Source organism: Heliconius melpomene, chromosome 1, assembly GCF_056956725.1.
Source record: "Heliconius melpomene rosina isolate 202511_hmr_F chromosome 1, ASM5695672v1, whole genome shotgun sequence".
Classification (NCBI taxonomy): Eukaryota; Metazoa; Arthropoda; class Insecta; order Lepidoptera; family Nymphalidae; genus Heliconius; species Heliconius melpomene.
Window position 1 is genome coordinate 15781017 of NC_140389.1, and position 26585 is coordinate 15807601.

At 33.3% G+C, this 26585-nt stretch overlaps 1 protein-coding gene across 2 annotated transcripts; it reads right to left on the reverse strand.

Moving 5' to 3' along the window:
- Positions 1 to 121: 121 nt before the first annotated feature.
- Positions 122 to 25614, reverse strand: LOC146541732 (endonuclease/exonuclease/phosphatase family domain-containing protein 1-like). Of its 2 annotated transcripts, XM_085191160.1 has the most exons (7): positions 25486 to 25614; positions 25038 to 25350; positions 24107 to 24776; positions 23080 to 23229; positions 14104 to 14252; positions 5368 to 5529; positions 122 to 1726 (listed from the first exon to the last, which is right to left on the reverse strand). In XM_085191160.1, the coding sequence occupies exons 2-7, from the start codon at positions 25309 to 25311 to the stop codon at positions 1491 to 1493; spliced, it is 1641 nt and encodes a 546-aa protein (XP_085047286.1). In that variant the 5' UTR covers positions 25312 to 25350; positions 25486 to 25614; the 3' UTR covers positions 122 to 1490. The 2 variants fall into 2 exon arrangements, with proteins under 2 accessions (XP_085047286.1, XP_085047280.1); XM_085191154.1 differs by having other exon boundaries at positions 25038 to 25572.
- Between the last annotated feature and the right edge of the window lie 971 nt (positions 25615 to 26585).

Consider the following 26585-nt stretch of genomic DNA (forward strand, 5'->3'; position numbering starts at 1 on the left):
AGTATTTTTTATCTGTGTTAAATATTGATCTAATCCATCAAATGATAGTTATAGGTTTAATATTCCTTAATAATGGAAGGTATATTTATCTATGTTGTCACTTCTTAAAGAAAATCACAAATTTTATCTATAATTTTATTTAAATTCACCAAATAAATTACACCACGGTAACGTAACACTTAAACTAAAATGAACATAAAAAATAAATTACAATTCACATTATATCACAATATAGGTAAATCGATGCGTTAAAATATTGCAACTCTAGAATAATAAATAATAAAAAAATCGTATAAAAACACTGGAGCAAAGGAAGTTATTTGAAGACAATGTTTATTTCCAAAAAATGGTTGCGAAGACGAAATAATAATATACAAAAAAATACTTCATAACAAAAATATGATCTAAATATTAAACAGCCATCGATATCAAATTCCTAAGTAAGAAACTCAGTGACATTAGTTAATATAATTTTAAACGAACTTATTTATTGCGTGACGACGACGAAAATTTGTATCTTACAAATTAAAATATTTCTTTAAAAATGATTTGAAGGAACTAATAAGACGACAATACTGGTAATGAAATTCTTGTATTGTATGTCGCGGTCGTTTTCAGTTCTTAAGATAAAAATAATTATTTAATATTAAAAAAATGTATTTTAATAACCTGTAAATAAAACATATCGAGATCATTTTAAATTTTATAATACAAAAATATTAAGTAGACATTTTATATAATTTCTCGATCGATTTTAAAGTAGGTCCGACTTTATTATGGCTAACAATCTAACAAGGAAAGCATGTCAGGTACGCTGTTTCAATTTTTTAATTTCCCTTATATTTAATTAAATTAAAGTATTATTTTATTGAAAAGATATTTTTTTAGTCTGTTGACACAAACTTCAAAATTTGGCCGCTACACTGTATAGTCTTGAAAAGTTGACAATATTGAACAGTTAATTAATCTATTATGGATATTTCGAACAATAAAATATTATTTTAACAAAACATGCTTCAGCAAATCAAGATTTAAAAAATACATACAATAATAAATAATATAGAAAATCAGGGACGCAAATATATTACACTAAATAATCTTTTTAAAATAAAACAATATTTCATACAAAAACACGATTCCATTGTCCTAAATACATTTATATACAGATATACATTAAACTCTTACAAAAATAATACCAATTACATAAATAAACTAAAATATTACATAAAAAATATACACTCTGAATGAAATCGATAAGCTTTCTATTTTATTTTATTTATATTTAGGAATTGTAAACATGGCATCGAATATTAAAAATATATTTAATCTATGCTTAGAGCGATAGGAAAAATGGCGCCAAAAGTGACATTGACATTTGGTAAAGATGGCCGCCGCTAGAACAACTGATGGAATAGAAAAAGGAGGAATTGCAAGAGCAGGACGAGTGCTGTGGACGCACAATAGGTGAAAGTAAAGTTTTGGTATATTCGTCAATCAGGCACATTGAGCTCGGTCCAGATGGGGCAGAAGGGGGACGCGGGGCCCCCCCACGACCATCCGCGCGGGATCGCGAGATGGCAGAGACCGGACTTGATAACACCTGAGTGCCCGTTGAAATTGCTCTTATCTGCAGCCCCTGGACATAATATAGCGCTTTGGCCCGCCGCACTTGCGTCCACTGAAGTGATGATAGCTTGGTCCAATAACGATTCACAGTTTTGTAATGCTGAAACAAAAAAAAAATATTGATTATATGTGACCGTTTCATACATTACTAACATTATAATGTAATAAACAATATTTTTACATCGTCTGAGAGAGAATATTCTATATATTATTTAGCGTTGACTCCATCTTCTATAGATTTTTTTATATAATTTGTGTGCAAAGAGAATTATGTACAGAGATAATACTAAACGGGAATCTTTTTTTATTGAATTTAATTTAAATATCACGATTCAATAATCGTCTTATCAAACGTGATAAAAATTAGCGTCAATGAAAAAATTAAAGAAATGTATATTATATACAACCTACTCATAATTTGTCATATAAAGCTAATATATAAATTCGTCATATATAAAGGCCTTAATTAATTTAAAGACGAATTTCCTAGACAGAATTTGTGTAATTTATTCCATTCATGCCAGAAATGAATGTGACAAGGAACATTATAATTAGTGCCGAATGTGTTGTTCTTGTTAAAGCGGATTATGTATTACGTGACGCTTGTTCGTGATTTAATCAAAGTGTTTAACAGTTATATACAATCAAAAGTAAAAAAAACTGCAAATTTCATATTACAAAAGAAAATCATCAATGACGTTGACTATTTTACGTTTTTTAAAAATACGGAATTACAAATAGTCGTACAGTTTATGAGTTTGTGTTAATTGAACACGCAATATTTGCGTTAGGTTTGCGGCGTTAGGTTTCGCCAATCAACATAAAATGTTTTTCAGAATTAGATAACAAAGCCTACCTGCCCCGTAAAATGTTAAAGAAGCGTAAGCGTAAAAAAGGAAAAAAAAAGAAATAATTAAACAAATATATTGAAATTGTGAAAATAATTTTCACAAAGCACGTTCACGTTTTATTATATAGATACACTCGCATATATTTTCAAGGGCTTATCGCGAAATAAATCTGGAGTGGACGTTTTTATTATCTTTCACGAACATTTTAATATAGCGTCCGGCCACATTGTTGCGTTTTATCAAATAAAGTAGCTAATATGTAATGTAACGATTGTTATCTTCATTTTAATTTGTAGTAATCGTAAAAAAAATGTAGAATCTATATTCGAAATTACATACACTTTATAATTAGGTTTTTTTCTCAATTTCACGCACGCAGGGTAGGCAAAGGGAGCCTAGTATTAAGGCACTCCGCTCTCCAATTCCCATCGAGTTCTGGAGGCATTGCTTGTTGAGCTGTAGAACTCAACGCCGCGCACTGCCTCGACAGTAGAGCGAAGAAATTAAAATTTTAAACATGTCACTTTTATTCTTCGAGTGGATTTTAAACGAATAACCTGTCGTTTTTACAGAAACCGTTGTTTGTGCCCCAGAAATAGTGCCGTTGCCCATTCGCAAAAACAGCACAGTGTATGTATTACAGAAAAAAATGTGTAATAATTTTTATTATGTCACAGCCACTAGCAATACTAAGTAAATGAAAAATGTAATCAATTTAGTAAAGGCTTAATAAAAATAGCCCTTGTCTGGGAAATTATAAATAAAAGTTTGTTAATAGCACAGATTGACCTCCATTCAAAGTACAAATACTTTTTTCATAGGTCGCTACCAAAAATTTGTTTATGTTTCATATTTTGCCTTAACCATTAATGCTTGGCAGTAGCATAAATATAAAATATAATATTCAAATAAGACATTACTATGAGAATTGGTACTTTGGCTTCAGTTTCGAGCCAAGTTCAATAAATTGCGGAAGCTTATTGTATACTCAACGTTGAAAATTTTGTTCAATTTATTTGCGCAGCGATCGTAGGTTCAATATTAAAATTTACAAACTCGAAATAAAATATTATTTTCAAAAATTCTTTGGACGGTTGAAAAGAGCAAGGTACTAAGTTTTACCAGGTAGAAATGGGAGTGACGCATCACTACATGAAAAATTTAGAGAAAATTAGTTTACGTAAATTCTACAAATAACTCTACAAATAATTACCGGAAACCGTAACGGTTCTAATGAACTATTGATCAAAACCAGCGTCTGCATACAAAATCCGCGCTGTACGGACGATGCGGTATTTTTAGATCTTTTATGGCGAATGTCAAAGGTCGAGAATCTTTTTAGGTATAACCAGTAAATAGGTCACCTTTATATTTATTACTTTTGAGCCAAAATTTTTATAAATTATACAACGTTAACAAAGTATTTACTTCAAGAGTTAAAGGACTAAGATTTTATCACAAGCATACGAACAATTAAATGGCTCTATGGAATTCTATTAATATTTTTTCAGCTTCACCCTTTATCCCATATAAAAGCAGGCAGAAAGACCACAGTTCTTCTTCTCTAGGTGGCGGAAGTCAACGCTGCCAAATCTACCAAAGCGAGTCAATGAAAACATTATTTTTCGCCCGAATGGGAATCAAACTCACAACCGTCTTGCTTACCAGGCTACTGCCACAATGCCATAAAAAACATAATATAGCATTTTCTAGAACATAAAACACAGACGTATTCGTACATAATATCTACATAACCAACTATAATTAAAATAATAAATCAAAATTAATAGTATATTTACATAATTAACATCCACTTCCCGTACAATCAATCTTGCCACGCGACAAAATAAGAAACTCGGGAACCCGGAGAGGTCAAAGCAATTACCCTCATAATCTATGATTCCACATTAACACGAGGATGAGTAACGCGAGGGCCGTTTGAATATAAACAATGATACGTTTGTGAATCGTAGTAAATATGTTTTATGACTATTCTGTGTTATCATAAAATTTTGTATTTATTAGTTTTAATTACTAAATAACGAATATAATTTGGAAAGTAAAATCTTAAAAAGCTCTATGATCTTTTAAAGTTAAAAAATGATTTCTCTATGTTCTCTGAAAACGGAGAAAATACAGAAGGAGCATTCCATTCTCGTTTTCATATTCTTTGCATTGAGTCCGATATGGCATGAAAATTCCTTGGAAGTGGAGAACGGAGTGTTTTAACATTCGGTTTTACGTCTGCTTACTAATAAATAATAATACATTTTCTAAATAACATTTTTTACTATACGAAATGCAAAGTATTGCATTTACAAACCAAAGTAATAATAATTATTGAAGTTAGTTTTACAACAAGCTAAAAGAGAAAGTCGTATATCCAGCAACTACATATTAAAAAATAAATTATTTATAAAAGATACAAACGTAAATGGTAGGAATACTACCTATATTTGAACTTTGCACATGATTCACTCCATGCAATACACGCGTAATAGTTTAGAACTAAAACCATTGTTAGCATTATTCATGTTAAGTTCATTTAATTATCGACATACATCTTCCTCTAAACATGACATTTTTTTTCAGCATTATCCCCAATATAGCAGAGTGGGCAGAGGGAACCTGGAAACCTAGTTTTAAGACACTCCGTTCTAATTAAAACACTACCGTTCCCAACCTTCTGCCAAATTTAGGAGGTATTGCGTGTTGCGTAGAGAAACTCAACACCGCAATCGTATAGTATAATGAGACCAGTCGACGCGCAGGGGCACAAGCGTGTGGCTGTAATCGCGACTGGTCTTAAGTTCGTTTCCCATTCGAAAGATATCTATAGATATATCTAGAGATATCTATATATATTTACAAGACTAAAAGGTACACTTACATAACACATTCTCCCATCTCACGAACTCCCCGAACAAGGCCAGTTGCACGTCAGCCAGCGGCACGTCCGCGATCTCTTGCAGCTTGCGGGCGTCGTCTCCGCCGAGCAGATCCTTGCAATGTACGTTCACCATTATTACGGGTCTATTGCATATTAGGAACGCTGAAAACAATTAATAAGATATACGTCATTTAAGTTTTTGTTGGGTGTCGCTATGGGTTCGATTTCCGAAAATGGGGAACTGATTGTCTTGACAGTTATTTTAGGTTCCCTGTGCATACCCTACCATATGCGGATTACAGCGTGAAGCTAATTTCGCGAATTTTCCGCACATAAGGATAAGATTATCTAGTACTAACCAATATAAAATAATGTAAGATACATCTATGATGGAAAATGACATCTCAAGATCGATTTTAGACTTGAGAGCGCGGGCCCAAGACTCTATTGTCTATTTTAGAGATTGCCTGTTGAGTTGCATAAGTGACAAAGTAGGGGTTGTATAAGTACGTTTATATTTCCTTTATAAGAAAAACATGTTAGTTTAATATAAAATTTACACAATTATTTAGTACCTAGGAAAATAGATTTGTATAGCAAATAGATATCTAATATCTACAGTAATAGCTGTATTCTAAATGAAGGTTACTAGTTCGTATATTGTTTAACTATAGTGTTTGTGTTATCACTATCATTTTTCCTAGAATGAAAATAAAAAAAGTACCGGAATTTATCATTTTATCTCAATCTATGTATCGAGATAGATACGTAAATGTATCAAAAACATATCTTCCAAAGTAGATTGGAAGTGACCTTACGATGGTTGTCGATTCAATGTCTGCTTGGAGACATAAATACAGTTTTCATTTCATCACTTTAAAAAATAAGCATAGCGGAGTTCCATCTCTCAATTGCTTCCTTTGTAGCAATCAGCTCTTGTAAAGTCTCGAATTCGGACAGAAATTGTTCAAGTGAGTAGCGGGATAAAACGTGAAGCTATATCAGCAGATAGCAGACGTAACACTTCATCCAGATTCAAACATTGTCACCGATTTAGTGAACTAATTAGATAAAACGTACCCCACTTGTAGGGGCTCCGCGCGTCTAAGCTCCTACAATTAGACGATTAGTGTCTTTCTATTTTAAGGACCACCCATTATTGTATGAGCTGTGGTTTTTGTGTTATTACTAAAGACATACAATATTTTTATAATACTTCAACATGGAACAAAATCTTTCTCATTAATAAATTCTATCCTACTAATATTACAAAATATGAGGAGGTGAGATGTGAAGATTTCGATGAAACTTTACAGTGGCATAACTTCACTTTCTGCAAAATTTTGAAACATTTCGTCTTAAGTAGCGACACTTAACACCGCGTTTTCACTTTATTAGAGCAAATCGAACCAACAACTAATTCATTAACAATCAGATGCTATCCACTGCGCTAAAATGGCTTAAGTAAAAAAATATATGAAAATAAAATTAAAAAAATTAAGGATTGTTCAGTGTACAAGCATGATGTCATAGAATAAAATGGCAGATACCCTATTTTTCTTTTGTCTCTTATTTTAAACCGTAAAGTAAATAATCATTTTTTTAGTATATTTTGTTACTGTCAATATAGTAATACTTAAATAGATAGTTAAAAAAATGGTTATTTTTATTGTGTGCGATTCAATACTACTAAACATTACAAAATAAAATTCTCGTCTACTTTTTATAGAAAACACATTAATAAATACAAAAACCTTTGAAAGTGGGTCACATATCGATTTTCCAACGTATCATAGAACATGTAATATTTAATATAGCCGGACATAAATGAACATAATATGTATATATTATAAGGGAACATACGTTTCAGTAGACCACACCCAAGTAAACAAACACGGAACGACTAAGGCTATTATTAACAAAGACTAAAGTAAATTAAAATAGTAATTGTATATTATTATATGTGGAATATGTAATGTTGTTGTAAAAGCAATGTTTTTATGTAATTCACATGAGTTTATGTTCCATACAGGGGAACAAAATGATGGAAAATTTTAACTCTTAAAATGATTATTTTTCCTTTTTGTTTGAAAAGAAGAAGTTGGAACTAAAGAATGATAAGTTGATTCTTAAGAAGTTTTATATTTTATAATTTGTATTTGGTAAGCTAATTAGACTCATTTACTTTATTATAATTTAAATTAAAAAATCTATATAACTAAGAGATATAGAGTTATTCTAATTCACTTTCGTTTACTTCTTCTCTTGCTGTTAATTTTATATGATGAAGAGTAAAAGGAAGAGCAAAATGCGAGTAATATTTTAAGAAACATTAAAGAAAAATCTAGAATACTTAGGATGTTGTAATAAGTTTGTATGTTGATAATACAATATTATTGTCATTAACATCCTCGTTTGGATAAATATTATCAGCATCCTGTTTGAGCTGAATTAAAAATTCTGTAATATTTTTATATTATAAATGCCCGGAGGTCCGTCCAGTCCGGTCCCATCACAGCCAATCACAGCTTGCGATTACACGCACGATCATGAGTTCGATTCCCACTTAGTGTATAACGTATATAATGCAGTGTCTCAACACTATGTTTCCTCAACCCACCCTACTACAAGAGGGATACAGCGTGAAGGTAATTAAAAAAAAACAAAACCAAATATAAACCAATCCCTTTATACCACACATTAATAGCGTCAAAGTAATAATATACATAAAACACTTAATATGCAACTCGGTACATATCGAGGACGCCTTAAATAGACGAGACGTTCCCATTTTTCATTCGTTTGCATCGACAGAGTTGCATCTTTATTTGTATATGCTATAAAGCAAATACCACACGCAAGGAAAGTAAAAACAAGTTGTTGATATAACGGTGGATTGTTTTAGAGGCTATGTACGTGGGGACCGATTAATTGGATCGAAGTAATTGGAATATATTTTAATTTGTATTTATTTTCTAAATGTTAAGTAGACAAATTATAATTATCGACTTTAAATATTTAAATAGTTCAGTTTGCCTTTGCACTTCTTCGATCAACTATTTACTGAATAATTGATCGAAGCTGCACTTAATAAAAATTACAATTAATTTTAAAATTTATTATTATCAAGGTTCAATTTACACTATATTCCTAAGCAATTTACATGGACATAGGGAACCTTGTGTTAAGAGTTAAGTTCCCGTTTCCCACTTTCCGCTCTAATTTTCGAGACATTGAATTTTGAGCGGCAGAACTAAACGTCGCGTTTTGTCTACCAGAGAATTGAAATTAATTTAATATAACAATAGATACGTGTTTAAAATAAGACACTAAGAAATAAACACTACGGAATATTTTCCTCATAAAACATACAAAGCGTAATTAACTCTCAAAAACTGAAGCAAAACGAACGCTATCGGCGATCAGTTGCCAATAGAACACGAATTGAACCAATTATGCTAATAACAATAGTCAATGATTTCGAATTGTTCATTGTATATCGATTCTTTGTATAGCTACTGGGAATTATTCATACATATCGAATAATACGAATGTTTCATTATATAGAATTAATTAAAAATATTTTTTGGTACCTCTTGTCTTTTCCACCTGGTCCACTTCACCTTATATGCAATGTTTCTAAAATTACTATTTTATGAGATGGAGAAATAACGGAAAACGGAGTGATTTATTATTGATTTTTCTCGTACTTTAATGGGTGCGGGAGTTCTATATGTAGGTACGGTAACGAAAACATTTGCCATTTCGGTTTAAACCTACACAATTTCATGTAACTTTCATCAAATTGTTTATTCCGTAGTGCTTAATGTATGAAATATTTTTCCCGTTTGTCTTTCCCAAAGAAAAAAAATATTTAAATAGATTTTTTTCTTGTATTTTATGTTTGCGTACGGACACATCACTTGTTGCGTTTCTTCGGGGCACGACATATATTAAGAATTATTAAATGTCGAAGATTTTCATCAATTACATAATAAAATAAGCTAGACTAGCATTCGGCAGCGTCTCTATAATAGAACCAAGAGAACGTTGTAAACATAACTTTTCAATCTGCCCAATTAAAACTGATTCCATTAAAGTGTCTGATAAATGTGATGAAGTGATAAACCGTCTCGTCTGCGGCGGGAGTGGGGGAGTGGGGGAAGTAACTCGTGAAATATGACCTATACGAAACGACGGTCAGTGCCAGTGGTCTTTAAATTGAGTGAATGTCCAAAAAAGTATTTGCTGTTTTATTTTATTAAAGATAGGACAATGGGATATTAGCCATTAACGTATAAACAATAAACATACTTTATATGTGACATGAAAAATACAAAAAAAAAAGTTCGCGGAAAAAAATCTATAATAATCTAAATTAGTTAAAATTGTTTTACAGTTAAAGAATCATAAATCGGAAACAATCGTTTCATTTTGTGGTTGAAATACATTGAAAGCGAACATAAATCTCTGTATTGACAGTGTCATTATAATAAACTTTATTGTTTGATATAAAAAATTGGTAAAATGTAAATTTTATAAGTATTTTTATGACAGAGTCATGGCGCAGTGCTACAGTGTTTTGCAGTAAATAAGATAGTTGTGGGTTGGATTCCCACTCGGGTAGACAAAGCGCGTCGATGAGTTCAGCTACTCAACACGTAATGTGTATATAATTGAGCAGAAATGGAGGAACGGAATGTCTTAACACTACGTAGGTAACCTCTCCCTGCACTGGTACGAGGAGAAAAAGAGTAATTTTCTTTTATCTATATATAAAAAGGAGTTGTCCTCACTGACTGAGGCAAGACGCGCGCACAGCCGTAACCGCTGATGGTAGATACGTGAAATTTGGACAGATGTTTACTTTCGTAATCTGGACTTCCACTAAGAAGGGAATTTGAAAAATTTTAACTCTAAAGGGATGAAATAGGGGTTGAAAGTTTACATATTTTTCAATAATAATGTAGAATATACGGCGCGGCCGACGGACGTGACTTAGTGTTTTATTTAAGCCCCTTTAAACGCTAATAATAGATAAGTCTGAAGACACAAATGAAAACGGCGATACAGTTATTTAAAATTTATTACTCAGTCTGCCTTATAAATTGATAGTCTTACGTTCTTCACCATACTAATACACTAGAATACACATTTGTTCCCTTATATTGCTGCCCCAGATTAAGAAATATATATAGCTTATATTTCAAATATCAACACAACCTAAATAGGATTTAGTAGTAAAACAAATAATATATTTTTTAACAAAAAAACCGACTATGCAAATTTCACAAATGATTATAACCTCCTCCTTTCGCAAAGTCGGTTAAAAATGTTCAATCTTTAAGGACGACAGCAAGACATCGTCGTCAAACAACTGCAATGATTTGAATTCCTCAATGTCTCTCAATTTGTGGTGGAATTTCACTACAGTTCAAGCGACGCGTCGTTACGCACACGTGCGCTATACATAATTAGACATAAAATCAGCTTCACGCTGTATCCCGCACACAGCAGGGTAGGCAGAGGGAACCTAGTGGTAAAACTGGAGACATTGCGTGTTCAGTGGCGGAACTCAGTGCCGCGCTTTGCTTCAACAACAGAGCGGAGAAATGGAAATATAAATTTAAATAAATATTTCATTTCCTCGTGTGGGGATCGAACCCACAACCAGTCACGTTAACAGTGACACTTTGTGCCCGTACGACACGACTGGCCTCATAATTAGACATACTTAATATTTAATTGCCCGTCCACGCTCTCGACTATTTGAATAAATAATACGCGGAAAACAACGTTGATTGTATGTGTAATTTTTTTTTATTTTAAACTATGGAAAAACTTTTCAAAAAGTTGTGACAAAAAACATATAATTAATTACTTTGACAGAATATTCTTGTATATAATTATTATTTATATATGAAAAAGGATGAAAACAGGCAAATTTAGTACTAAGTAACGTTTGAGGAGTTGGGTTCCGCCATTCAATACGTAATACCTCTAGAATTCGGTGAAAAGTAAGGAACGGAGGAGTGAAACCGAAGTGTCTTGATGGGAACGGAGCGTCTTAACTTCATTGTTTTTTTTAGGGAACCTGAACTCAACCGAAGTCACAATCACGGTAGAGCAGCCCACACTCCTTGTTGAAAATTGAACACTGATGAGGAACAAATCAACACAACGAAAATAAAACAGGTATTTTTTATGGTATGTTAAGTATGGGTGTGAGAATGACATGTGACGTATCAACAAAGGAAGTGACATCGAAAGGTCGGCGGCACAAACGGAACCGGAAAGTTATTCGGATCCCTCCATTGTTTAATACGACTTCCAATAAGCTTCTAAATCGAATAAAACAGTTCGGCTTTCATATAACTTCGCTGGAGTTTTACATGACATTGACAACACTGTCAGGCAATTTCCTAAGGCTATGAGAATTTGTCTATATTTTAGAAGTTAGAAATGAGATTTTTAAGTATTTGACAGATACATAGACCACCTTTAACGACTTGTTTTATGAAAGTATTAATCATTGGCGAAAAAATCATATATTATTAATATGAGAAAAACAAGACAGGCAGTATTTACCCTATTCTGCCACTTAAAAACCTAAATTTAATATAAAAAAATAATACTTTTTTCCCATACAAAACTCCACACATACTCAATCAACGTCTAATCCTATCCAAAACCAAATACATCGAGGAAGTTCCTCACTTCCGCAGTGTTACGCACGTGCCTACACACTAGTAACTAGTATCCTACTAGTATAGTACGATACTAGTGTGTTTGTATTGTATTGTAGATGCTGCCCGCTTTTCCGTGACTCTTTCACGCATGAACATCCACAGTTTCTAGAACGATCACTCACTGAAAAGACACTAGTTTAAAATATTGCAAACTATTTTTTTTATTTTTAATGACTTTATTTGCATGTAGGCTTGCAGGGTAGACAAAACATATTAGAATATATTTATTTAGATACAATCTGTGACAAAAGTAACAATTTGATTATAAGCCTTTCATAGAACTTTCATAGTTAACCCAAAACCACTTCTAGGTAAAATTAAACAGTACTAGCAACAGTTTGCCATACGGGATACAAACAAACATACACACATACGCTACCAACGATATCTATTTTCAAATACTGCCGATTGATTGGTTTCGAATGATTGATATTTTTGCAAACATTCAATGTTGCAGCGAATTGGGAAATGTGTTTCGGGGCTCGGTGTTTTTCATTTCTTAATATTTAGACTTGTGGTTTATTTGAATAGAGATGTAACGTAAACTATACGTTTACTTTACAGTCAGGTAACATTGCCCGTATAAAATTTTACCTAATAGGTATATATATACAATTATGAACCTGCAGTTTTAGGGTACCGAAAATAATTTGTTCTAGCTAAGTAAAAGTTATAAATAAAAGCAGTTTTACGTTTTTTCTACGAAAACACGGTAAAATAGCGGAGCTTGACGCCGCGTTGTTTTTACCAGAGCTACCAAATGAAAATAATTTAAATATAATGCTATCGAATTTTCTTTACTTTGCTGTGTTGCTCTGGTAACGAGGCTAATCGTGGCGAGGCCCGGTGGAAAGTCGAATTCCGTGGAAAGCGGGGAAGGAAAGTAACTAATGGGCTGGAGTGTCTTAACACTATGTACCCAAGTTTTCTCTGCCTGCCTTTGAGCGTGAATATAAAAATTAAGATTTGTTTTCTTATAACACGATTTTTAAATAGGTACTCATTATTATAATTAATTGCTATTATTAACTAATTTATGAATAGAGCAAAACATAATCATTACCGAGGTCCGTTTGTGATAATTTTCAAGTATAATTACAATACAATACTGACGTGCTATATTATCTAATCTTTAATACATTGTAAAGGTGAAAAGTACGACTCGCTCATGCATGTTAATAGGTTAATGTTTAAACAAATTAAAGTATCTTTGTTTATCCGTGAGGCAGCCGTGGCGTAGTGGCAGTGACTCCGACGATGTATAAACGCAATGTTTGTGAATTCGATATCCACTCGGAGTATGAATGTTTTGATTTTATGTTCATTCTCACGCTCAGGTAGATGGCGTTGAGTTCCGGCGCTTATTAGCGAACGGAGTGTCTTAACACTATGTTCCTTCTGCCTTTACTATATTATCTGAAAGCTGTTATCTATATTATTTGACTATCGAACTCTCTACTATTGCGTAAACTTAATATTTCGAGTATTCTCGCACCGCCTAATAATATATTCACAAACGGTAATTCCCTGTTCTAGAACAAGAAATGTACTTTCGTAAAATAATTAAAAAAATATGTCGTTATTAATATAAATAACAGGTTTTTTAAAAGTAAAAAGCAAGGTCGTATTGAATATTACAATTGGACGTTATAAATAAGTCTATTTAATATTATCATATTTATGGCATAAACGCGGAGTTGTAAGTATGTAGTTATATAAATAAAAACTATAATTATAGATAAAGAGGTAAATTAAATATCATTAAATGTTTTTATAAAATTGTTTTCTTTTGACTTGTTTTTAGTGAATGTGCATATAAATAAATGCAATCCTCGTGGTACAGTAAATTGGTGTATGTGATATCTGTAGGTACAAATTCAATTTAGGGGAGCATTTATGTGTATAATATAGTAAGGACCTATGGTATAGAGTCGACACACTATGTTTTTTACTGTTAATTAATATATTAAAAATAAGCGACACTAACCTTGAGGAGAGATGACTAAATGGTCGCTCGGAAATGCCGCTAGCCCCTCGACTACACGTTTCCCGTTCTCACTGGACAACTGACCGAGTGCGAGCTCCTCGACTACAATGTGCTTGTTCGATCGCTCATATATAAATCCTAGGTTTTTGCTGTAACAATGAAAAATATAAATAATAAATTATGTATTATGATTCTGTTGTAGCACAGAGCCACAACGTCCGACTGTAAAACGAGGGTTGTGGCTTCGATTCCCGGAATTAAATTATTTCATTCCCTTTCATTTTCTCGGTGTTGTACCAACTTCCAAGACAAAACGCGACGTTTACTTCAGCCACCCGACACGCAATATCGTGAAAATTGGGCAGTGCGTGGGGAAATTATTATCTCAACGGTTCGTTCCCTCTGCCTATACTGGTATACGCGTAAAGCAAAAAATACAAATTTAGAAGAGAACTGGGAAGTGATTCAACAAAAATTTTTTGTGAACGCAATCGAGTTCTTTATTAAACTTCCGCAAGAATTACGCCAATTCTAAATAATAGAGCTTTTTTAGGTTTACGCTATATCCCGCACATAGCAAGGAAGGCAGAGGGAATCTGGGAATCTAAAGATATTTCGTTCCACAACACTTTACAACAATAACAGTACAATTTCCCTCAAATTCTGGAGGCATTGCGTGTTGAGTGGCGAAACTCAACGCCGCGCTATCAGAGCTGGGAAAGGAAAATAGTAAAAATTTCATGTCCTCGAGTAGAAATCGAACTCACAACCTGTGCCCTTGCGCGACGACTGGCCCTAAATAAAAATAAGTAATAAAATTATTACACATATTAACAAAATAACAAAGTTATTCTCTATACCTATATTATTTCTTCATAAGAAAAATATATATGCTTATAATTTGTTAGAAGTTTCTCTTCGTTTCAGCATTATGCGTGATACACGTGAACGCTAACGCTATTGGTCACAGGGTCAAGCCCAGTTCGAATATTAATTTAATTTGTGCCCATAAATGAAACTGAATCATCTACTTGTTTTAAAATACTTGTAAATTGTAAAATTTATTGTTATTATTTTAATACATTATTAATTTTTTTTTAATTATTAAATCTCCTCCTCCAATTTATCCAACTGCGGATCGTAAGTGTCTACCACTAACACTAGGTTCTTAGGTTAGGCGAAATACAGCGCGAAGCGAAAAAAATACCGCAAATTTTAATACATTATGTATTGATTGCACATAAAACGTATATAATATGCATTATGAAATATAATGAAATAGAGAAACACCTCTCCGCTTGCGTCTATCGGAGTGACACATCTCGATTGTCTCTAACCCGTAAAATAGGAACAATGTATATCAATGCCAAAATATATTTTAAGCTGAACAAATTAAGTAACAGTATTTTAGTAATTTCCAAGTAAATATAGCCTAATTAATATAAAACATAAAAATTCCGATACGTATGCAATGTATAGAGTAGATGGTAGCCAGTACCCGTCATCTGCAAAGCCTGCGCTTATATTTTATCTTCATTATTGATATGACTGCAGTATTACGTCATATTAAGTAGTTACAGGAAAATAAAACGAGTATTTCAATGCCAAGTTCCCATACACTTTCTTAATATGATAAATAATTGGCAGATGTTCACTTTACAATACAATACATATATGTATAATTATATGAAATTTTATTTAAAACGCAGAAAGTTTAGCCTAAAGTTAATTATTAATAATAAAATACAGATAATAATAAATATTTATAATACCGGTGTTTCCTTGTGATAAAAGCAAAATGTAGCCTTGGGTCTGAAATAGATGACAGGTGGAACACAGACCGATAACAGAAAAATTGATCCAGACTATTGACACATTTTTTTTACTTATAAAATTAAATATTTATTAATAATAGTACAAGTTTTACATAACAATAAAACTTGTATTATTGTGGAGAGACGATGCACAGCATCTGTGAGAGGGCGCTGTATACTTCCCTTTGATTATCCAATGATTTACACTTCCGGTTGCTGTTTTCGACCAATCAGCGATTCGCCGGAAGTCACGTGGTCCCAGGTGGTAGGGCGCCGAGACGTTGTAAAGGCGACACTACGCTTCTTACCTCATAGCAGATTCTCACCAGGAGCCTTAAAATGATGCTGTGCATCGTCTCTCCACAATAATACAAGTTTTATTGTTATGTAAAACTTGTACTATTATTTGGGATGTGACGATGCACAGCATCTGTGAGAGACGTGTTTATAACTCCTGGTGACCACGCACGACGCTATGTGATCTAAATCAGAATGATTGTATAAATTGATTCTGATACATTCAGATAAATTGATCTGTAAAAACACAAAAAACACGAGTAACATTGTTTTATTTATAAGCAATTTGAGAAACAAAGAATTGTAAATTGCTTAATTTTTTTTTTTTTTTTTTTTTTTTTTTTTTTTAATTCAATTAATAATCGCTCTGCCAGAAGCGGAGCCAAAATAATTAACTTCAATTATTAGACTTACTTATAATCTGCATACAAACAAATTTTGAAAGATATTTCGCAACTCGCTGATAAGCACGAGTAGGAAAGGAAGCTTCCATAACTGTCTAAATAATAAGCTAGATGTTCTCACTTTTGATATTGATATAATAACCTATTTATATAAGTATCGATTATTATTCATGAAGCCCTTGCTTAGCCTCACCTCTAAATTAGACAACAAATTTGTTACCTTTTGTAGCCCGTTTCCGGTGGTCTAGCTAGTTTCTTAATGTAGAACCTAGAAAAACATTTTTCTTAGGATGACACCACCGTCTCTAGAGCGTAATTTTCAATAGGTCTCACCTGTTTCACCGAAATATTTCTAATCGAAATATGATGTTAGAAGAACGAGCAAGATCAAAATGCCAATGAAAATGTCGTCCGGTCTATTGGAAACTATCTCCGGCTCAGACAGCAGGTCATAGATAGAACCGGCAACCGACTCCACGCTTCCTAACATCTATAATAAATTTATAGTAAGCAGAGACGCGTTCTAGAGTGGAGACCACGCCTCGCCAAGCGTAATAATGTAGGACGTCCCTCCGCCAGGTGGGGCGACGATATTCGTAAAGTGGCGGGCAACGACTGGATGCGAAGAGTTGAAGATCGAGCTCAGTGGCGTACCATTGGACAGGCCCACGTCCAGCAGCGGACGAGGACCGGCTGATGATGATGATGAAGTAGTTACCAGAGTTAACTTTACCTTGTAATTGAAGATATTAGTACCATATATTAATAACACAAGAGCATTTAATAGAATGCTCTACAAAATACTATGTACTTAGCCCAATAATATGTTCCAATTCAGAATTAAACTGGTCAAACCTTTGAACGCCTTTGTAAAATTTAAGACTTGATACCATCATCACACACTTTGAGTATTAACTTCATAAAAGCATCAATGAATGCTCACCAGAACTGCAACCAGTCCGACCATTCATGATATGAATATCCTATCTGCTACTTATTTATTTATTTGTTTATATATACTTTATTGCACAAAATTACAAATAAACAATGTACAAAAGGCGGGCTTAACGCTAAAAGCATTCTCTCCTAGCCAACCTTGTCATGTGGGATCATAAGTATGCAGGTACTTAGGTACAGTTTTGAAGAAAACTGGACTTGACATACGACGTGTTAGAAAATGTGAGTATATAAGCTCATTAGTTTTTCAACCAAAATTTAGGCCGACTAATGATTATATCATTCTTCAAAGTGTAATAAAGTTATAAGTAATTGATACTACTATACATTTACATATCAAATTATCAATTTTATAATATTTCAATTATCGCTTCTTAGCTGTATTTTAGAACTACAATAGTCCACTCTCTGAAATTCGCTTTTAGAAGCAACTTTACAGTTTCAAAATTTATACCATTTAAATACAGATGTACTCAATTTAAACGTCCGATTTTCCCCGGACTTAATGATGTCATAGACATCCAACATGCTCTCCGCCATATTGGAGTTGCGACTACGTGTATACCTCGCTAGCCAGGTTCAGTTTAGGCAAAACTCATGGCAATATGCGGCGGAATACCTACGTTACGCACGTAGCAATCGCCAAAGTATATATGTAGACATTATATAACAAGACTGTTGACAGTAATAATTAGCACAATTACCTTACACAGCCCTCATGTTCCATAAAGACGATTATTTTCATTAGCTTTCCCCAGCTTTGGAACCAAAGTTACAAAAACGAATTACACTTCTTGATAGTCTTTTTGCAATATTATTGTGTATCATACTTTATGGTATCCAACAACTTAGTAATAAAAGGTTGTCTGTAATTCTCGCATTTCATATTTTATCCTATCTGACAACTTCAGTAATAAAAGGTCGTAATACAATACAATTCACTGCTTGATAGGCCCAACTGGCGACCTTAATTTGGTCTTGATTTGCCTTCTGAATTATTTAACTGCCTTCTTTTCCTCTTTCTCCTGCTTCTTATTAACGTTTCCTTCTATTTAAATGCAAATTTTACTACTTTTTCCAAATATGAAACTTTTATAATACTTATGTGGACTTGAACCGACTGTTTTAGTCAGTTTCTAATTTAGTTTTAGACGCATTGCTTCTTTTTATCCATTACTTAACAATTCATATATCAAATTATTTTTATATCAAATATTTTTTTTTTTTTTTTTTGATAAACCTTTCATTATCTATTAGAAAATTTCCTATTGGTTTGCTTTGTCGAACGCGAGTCGAACTGTTTTCTATCCTTGCTTTCTCGAACCGCTTGAAAATTCTTATTGGATAAAGCCAGAGATGATATGGAGAATGCTCATTATTAAATCGAAAAGAGTTTTCAGAGCCCCCAAACCATCTACACCCGTCTCCGATATACCCAGAGGCAGGCTCCGTATTTCTCAACACAATGTATACAGAAAGATACGGTTACATTTAAATAAAGTTATTAACAGTCATGCAATACCCTTGTACTAAGTTCTGGACTTGTGTTACCAGTCGGCGGATTCTTACTCCATACTACCGATATCCGGTATGCACCGATACTTGACAATTGCTAATGTATAATTAAATGTGCTAGAGTTTTATACTCAACTCATGCTTCTCAATTTCTTTGATGCATGTACGGTTGACGAAGGTCTAACTGCTTCAAATAATCTTGGAAAAGGATTATTGGTGGTATGGAGGTAAATGGCTAGATGCATTCCCGCGATTAAACCGGGAAGGGCCTACGGAGCCCAAACCATCCGAAGCCACTGCCTCCGATACGCTCAGAGGCAGCCTCCTTATAACTACCCCCCTCCCGTACAATTGAGAGCATTTCTAATTAAAATAGTACCGAGCTTTTTTAAATTCTAATGGACAGATAAATGCACTTTAAATAATTGGACATACCTTATGTAATAGCCCGAGTCCACCTTAAGGCAACTAAGATAAGGTGACTGGCTAGATCTTTGCCGAAGATGCCATACAGAAGATCCCGTGATTGCTAAATACTATGACGCCCATTGCTAAATGTTATGACGTTCATAGCGATGGCAGTAACCACGAAAAAGCAGCAAATCCACAATTGCTTTATCCTCACTCCTCCAGGGTTGAGAAAATAAACCTCCGATATTCCGTGTTTGAAACACTTTTCCTGCCAGGCTTTGAAATTGTCTTCGAATCCTTGTGTCTAATTCTTCCGAGTATTCGCTTGCAATTGTCAAAAGAAGCCAAAAGAAACTCCCACGCAGATTTATCCATTGTTGTTCGTTAACTCGCTTAGGCTACGCTCCCAGCGAATATAACATTTCAACAAAGTTAGTAATTAACTTATTACAAATAAATAAAAAAGATTATCTAAAAATAGACAGACTTTTTATATATGTCGGAGAATGAGGTGGTTGGGACCGGAGCTTGTTCCGATCCCACTTCTGATTGTCATCGATCGGTGTCACGTCAGAGTGACAGGCAACGCCATCTGGTTTTAACAACTGGCAACTATTAAATAATCCGCTTCCCTGATATATATGATGAGAAAAGATATTCTTTATATATTTGATAACTCGCTCAGGATACGCTCCTAACGAATTTATCGCATTTAAACGAAGGTAGTATATTAATAGATAGTATACAACTAAGTAAACTCGGTGAAAATCGATTTATTTAGTAAACTCCGTTTACATCGCATGATACTATGCCGAGAACGTCTCCAAGAGCGTTAAACAAGCGATGAGTCCTCTTGCTTTGTGCAATGCCCGTTAGCTGAATAAAATTGGGCCACAACTGCTAAAAATCTGAGACATATACCTAACCTTATTGTAGGTTATAACACAGCCGTGTTCGGTAAAGCTCAGAATCCACTACTGTATTGGTATATATAATACCAAGCAATAGAACAGTATTACATGCATGTAGATACTTGTTAAACAAGAGGTTCAAATGACTCACCCGTTGTCCATTTTTGTACCTTTGAATTTCACAAAAGAAAATTCTCTGACGAGGATGTACATCTTTGCTGGAGGCCTTCCATGAGTAGGCCCGATATAGAAATCCGGGTCACGACGTGAAGAAATTCCACCTCCAACACTACACTTACCACAGCACTTTCACTTTTAAACGATGTTACTCTATTGGGAAATAACGACGCTATGAGGTAAGAAGCGTAGTGTCGCCTTTACAACGTCTCGGCGCCCTACCACCTGGGACCACGTGACTTCCGGCGAATCGCTGATTGGTCGAAAACAGCAACCGGAAGTGTAAATCATTGGATAATCAAAGGGAAGTATACAGCGCCCTCTCACAGATGCTGTGCATCGTCACATCCCAAATAATATGAAATTTTTGTTTTTTAGCTTTACACTGTATCCTGCGTATAGCAAGGTAGACAGAGGGAACCTAGTGGTACGATACTCTGTTTCCACCAATTTCCGCTGAATTTTTGAGACATTGCGTGTTGATGTGACTAGTTATCAGAGCGAAGAAATTAAAATATTAAATAAGTAATAATTATAATATCAGTATTTCACATATCAATTTCAACACTTTCACTTAACTAGATACGCGTACGTCCCCTTAACGTCCCTGACAGTTTCCTTATCAGATTGTCTCGAGGAGTCGCTATCATATCAGCGAGTGTAATAGAGGCTTAGAACAATATCGCTTATATTATACAAACTATAAAACCGCTGACCTATGGCTAATAGACAAATAAGAATTTTATTTTATAATTTTTTTTCTAGATTCTAGGTTCCACTAGGTTCTGTTTCCCTCTGCCAACTTTGCTATGTACAGAACAGTGAAAAACTTAAGCATTTATAAAGGTATATCAAAGTCAGGTTTTACTAATACCATTGAATGAGCGACTGATAAGAGTTTATGATAATATGACATTGAAATTTAAATATAGTGCAGATAATATATAACTTTTTACAAAGAAAGTACGTAAACAACATGAGGTGTCCATGGATATAATGCACTTTTTGTATTAAATATACATATTTATTCAATCCACTTTTTTAACTTACTTGTATTTTTTCCTATGAAAACGTAAATCGATAATTACTGCTCGTACAAAAAATAATAAACACTGTCCATACCCTATTAATAATGCCTCTTGAAATAAATGCAAATTTCGACTATCGACATATTGAATATAAAATACGTATATATAATTTACATAACATTTTTCTAGCATATGACCTACTAACCTTGGCCGGTGTCAATGCCAATACTGCGAGCCAAGCTGTGACCGAATCAAATTGTAAAACGTTCGGACTTTAGAGATACAGCACAAAGCCATGGCAATTTAGATCTTTCTCGAGCTACAATTCTATTTTTGTAAAAGAGGGAGCTGAATTAACCTCTTTTATTTGAGTAGACTCACTTGTGACTTTAGGCATTTTCTCGACGACTCGTGCTAAATTTTAAATGTGTTTTAAAAAAATATATGACACTATGTCTAGAAAACGTGAATAAGAAATTTAATGAATTTTTATGTATATTTAACAAAAAATATTTCGAATTAGTTACAGAAAAAATCGAATATTTAAATAAACCACTTGATAAATTTCAAACTACCAACCATGTTTCGTTAAAATTCATTTGAGCCACGAAGGCAAATGGATATTTAAAACTATGTTACATATTTTAATTATTCAAGTAAAATTCCGTTTCCATTTTAAAATGTCTCTTTACACGGTGACATTTTAAAGCAGGAAATACACACGTAATGAAGGTATAACATTTAAATAACATCAAGTACAGTGTACTCAACTGTTTTACGGTTAACTGTTTATTTTAAAAGTTTCTGAAAACAAAAAGTATCTTGTTTTATATAAGAATTTAATTTAATTTATACTCGGCAATATTTAATATTATATTTCTCCTTTGTATGTATAAAAAATCATGGCAGAGAGTATCGTTTGTTAAGAGTTCAGTAATTCCGTTCTCCGCTTTCCGTCCACATGCGTCTGGGATTTGGTATTAAATGATGTCATGTCATGTTAGCTACTCATACAAAATAACTCATTCTCCAGAGTCCAAACAGAACCCACGACCATCGCGTCTACTTATTTTTTTTTCAGTTTCACGCTGTATCCCGCAAGCAGGGTAACAGGGAACTTCAACGCCGCGCTTTCTAAGTATTTCACTCCCGTGATTAGGGGCCCACAGCCATTATATTTTATACAAAGCTAGTAATTCAGTTGAGCGTTAAGTCATAAAGGATTTAAACTTTTAGCGAGTTAGTCTAAGCGGATATCGTATAGTTAGATCGATATTGTCTTCTCTTACAAGACACGTGACAATTGAAGGGCATGTTTACAAAAGAACTTGGAATAATAATAATAATTAGATGTAATATATTCTTTGTATATGCCTCAATGAAAAATTATAACATATACAGTACATATTACATTATTGGGTCGCGTGAAAAAAAATAATAAGAATAAATAAAAATAACTTACCTTTTAACATTTTTAGGTAAACAGTATTGCCAGGTGTGACTGTTGTACCTCCACTCTCTCACTCTTCTTAATGCGGGAGAATTAAGTTCATCACAGATAATCTGCAGGGCAGTTTCTTCTAATATATCTTGAATGGCTATTATTGATAACCTGGTGGAAAAAAAAATATTTTTTTTATCAAAATTTGAATAGTATAGGATTTTTCCATTGGACTGGATATTCTATTCTAGACTTCGCTATGAAGGATAAAATGTTAAGCTAAATGTTAAGAAATTATAGCTTAACATTTTATCCTTCATAGCAAAGACAATAGGTATTAAATTTTGAATGATTATGATTTTTTTTATATTTTCTTTTCTTCACTGGTAATGAGACAAAGTGCAATGTTGAATTCTAGCACTCAAGACAAAATGCTTTGAAAATAAGTGTTTTAATGTGGAACATAATGTCTTATAACTCAATTAGGTCCCTCTTGCCTCTTGCCCCTCTGCCCACTTTGGTAGGAGCAGGACATAGAGTGTGAAGCTAAACCAAATTATTTTTTCAAAATTATAATGCAGTATGCATTTACATATGTGATCATTTTTCAAATGTCACTAAAAAAAATTATAAAGCAATACTATTATAATTTTTTAATCCAACAAAAATTATCACAATTAATATAGATTATATTTTATCTCCCTTAGTTACCATATTAAAATTGTGATTAGCTGTTAGAAGATTAAATACAACTTTGATAAAACATGAAGGCCACTGTGACACAGTGCCACATGGTTTGACTGTAAACACAACAGTTTTGGGTTTAATTCTCACTCGGGGGAAGAATTACTTTTCACTCTTTTGCTCTAGTAACAAAACAAATCGCTGCATTGAATCCTGCCGCTCAACAGTTATGTCATTGTGTTTTAAAAATGAAAAAAGGTAGTGCCCATAATAGAGTCTACATACTAGGTTCCCTCTGGCTACCCATGCTAAATTAGGGATACAGCATGAGGATACCTTCAAAAAAAGAAAAAATTAAACTTACTTATATTCCAAAATAGTCCTGCACACAACTTCTCTAACACCAGGATTTGTTACTTTGTCTATACTAAGCTGGTTGAGGTTCCATGAAGCTAGACGGCAACATTTCACACCATTTCTCTCAAATGCAAACACTTCTTCAACTATAGGTCTATGAGAGTAAGCGGAAAGTAGATCTAATATATCATTTACTGGGGCAGCGGCAAAACCATTCGGCAAAGTTATAGGAAATTTGCCAGGCATGGACAATGTTTTTCTATGGGGGCTTTTCGGTTCACTAATTGTAGAATCATTTATTGATAGATCTGCCCATCCATTAATGTGTCCATTTGTTAAATGTTGTACACTCTCACTCTTTTGTAGATCCAAACTTAAATGTGTCTTAACAGTACTCAGTCTAACAATGTCCATACCCCTAACTTTAATTAAATCATCTAAAGATTTAAATGGACCCTTTTTGTTTCTGTAATCTACTATATTAGCTGCTATTTCCTGGTTTAAGCCAGGAACACATTGTAACTGGAACACACTAGATGAATTCACAGAACATAATTTATTTTCAGAAGATCTTATACTGTCTAATGAATATGTACAAGAACTAGCTCTCGATATTTGTCTCCTTGAGTTTGTACATATCTCAGGTCTAAGTAATTCTAGCTTCTCAGCACCAATACCTAAAAAGAAAATAGCTCTTGTTGGAATAATGTTATCTTTTATTTTGACTTATAAATTCTACTGTCTACTCTGTAAATGTATTACACTAATAAATTTTTATATTAATTAGAAACAATACAAATGTTTTTAAGCAAATATTTAAATGGGTTATTGTTGTACAGGTTACTATTAACACATCAAAAGAACTATTGCATAATTCATTTGTCTCTTATTGTACATATTTTAAATTAGTAAAGAAACAAAGACTTTAATGTTTTTACCTGAGACTAAAGCAAGGTCGTCGACGCGCTTAAACCTGCCAATCATTTGCCGATGTCGTACGATTTCTTGCGCCAGCTGCCTGGACACACCGGGGAGAGTCATAAGCTGCTCCTCGGTGGCCGTGTTCACGTTCATTAACTCAGGATATTCTTCTGATGGCGGCAAACTGAATGTGTGACTTAAGTTAGATTTGTTCAGTTTGGATCGCCTTACAAAACTTCTAAAGGATCTCCGACTCCCTTTACTCCGGAGAGAGCTAGAATTTTGCCCCATATTTGCACCCGCCACTTTTTACATACATTTATGATAACACTAGAAATTAAAACGGTGTACACTTTTCAAACTATTATTAGATTAAAAATTCAACGTCTCTCACTTTACACTACTATAACTTGTTACAATATTCACTTATCACATTATAATCTCAACGATATTGTTTTGCCTTACCTACTTAAATTAAATATTTTCCGTTCTAACTTTTATTCGTTATCATATTGTTTAACAGCACTTCTCCCTTGTGGCCAAATCACTACAATGAAAATTAGTGACATTTCGATTTTGACATTATAAACGAACATGACGTGTAACAGTGTTGTACCATCGAGGAATATTTCGTTGAGTTCATACGAAAGCTGTTAGAATACGGTATCGAACGGTATGGTAATAATAATGGTAATAATTATTAATCGTAAATTTTATTAACATTTAAAATAAATTTTAGTTGTCCAAAACAATGCTATCGGTTTGCTAATGTAACGTGCAATAAAAAATACTTTCAAATTAAAATATATAATTGCATATTATTATCTATTTAATCAACTTATTATGAGGTAATATTTTTTTATTGTAAATATTTTTTGTATATATACTTAGGTATTGTTATATTATTTTGCAATTGAATTATCTCTTTGTATCTTAGTTGAAATGTATATTATTAAACCATTATATTTACTTGAAATAAGACACTATTTTGAGACAATTACATATTACAAGTGTCAGACCCCAAAATTTAATATATTCATTGCTTCAAAGGGGTTCAAACCCACAATCACCACACGTGTCACTATATGTATCAGATTCCACCACGATGGCGACAAGTAAGAAATAGGTTTATAATTGACTAGCGGACGCGCGCAGCTCCGCTTGCTTATTTAGGGGTGAATTCTAATAAACCATGAAATATATGTTCAATAAAATATTTTTAAGAGCCTAAATTTCAAATTTTATAAAAATCGGTGGCGATTTAAAGATTTTTCCATACAAACTTTCAACCCCTTATTTGCACCCTTAGGGGGAGAATTCTAGAAAACGATGAAACACGTGTTCAATTAAATACTTTTAAAAATTTAAATTTCAAATTTTATAAAAATCGATGCCGATTTAATTTTTTTTCCATACAAACTTTCAACCCTTTTTCACCCCTTTAGGGTTAACATTTTTCAAAATCCCTTCTTAGTGGATGTCCAGATTACAAAAGTAAACATCTGCCCAAATTTCACGTTTCTACGCACAGCGGTTACGGCTGTGCGCGCGTCTTACCTCAGTCA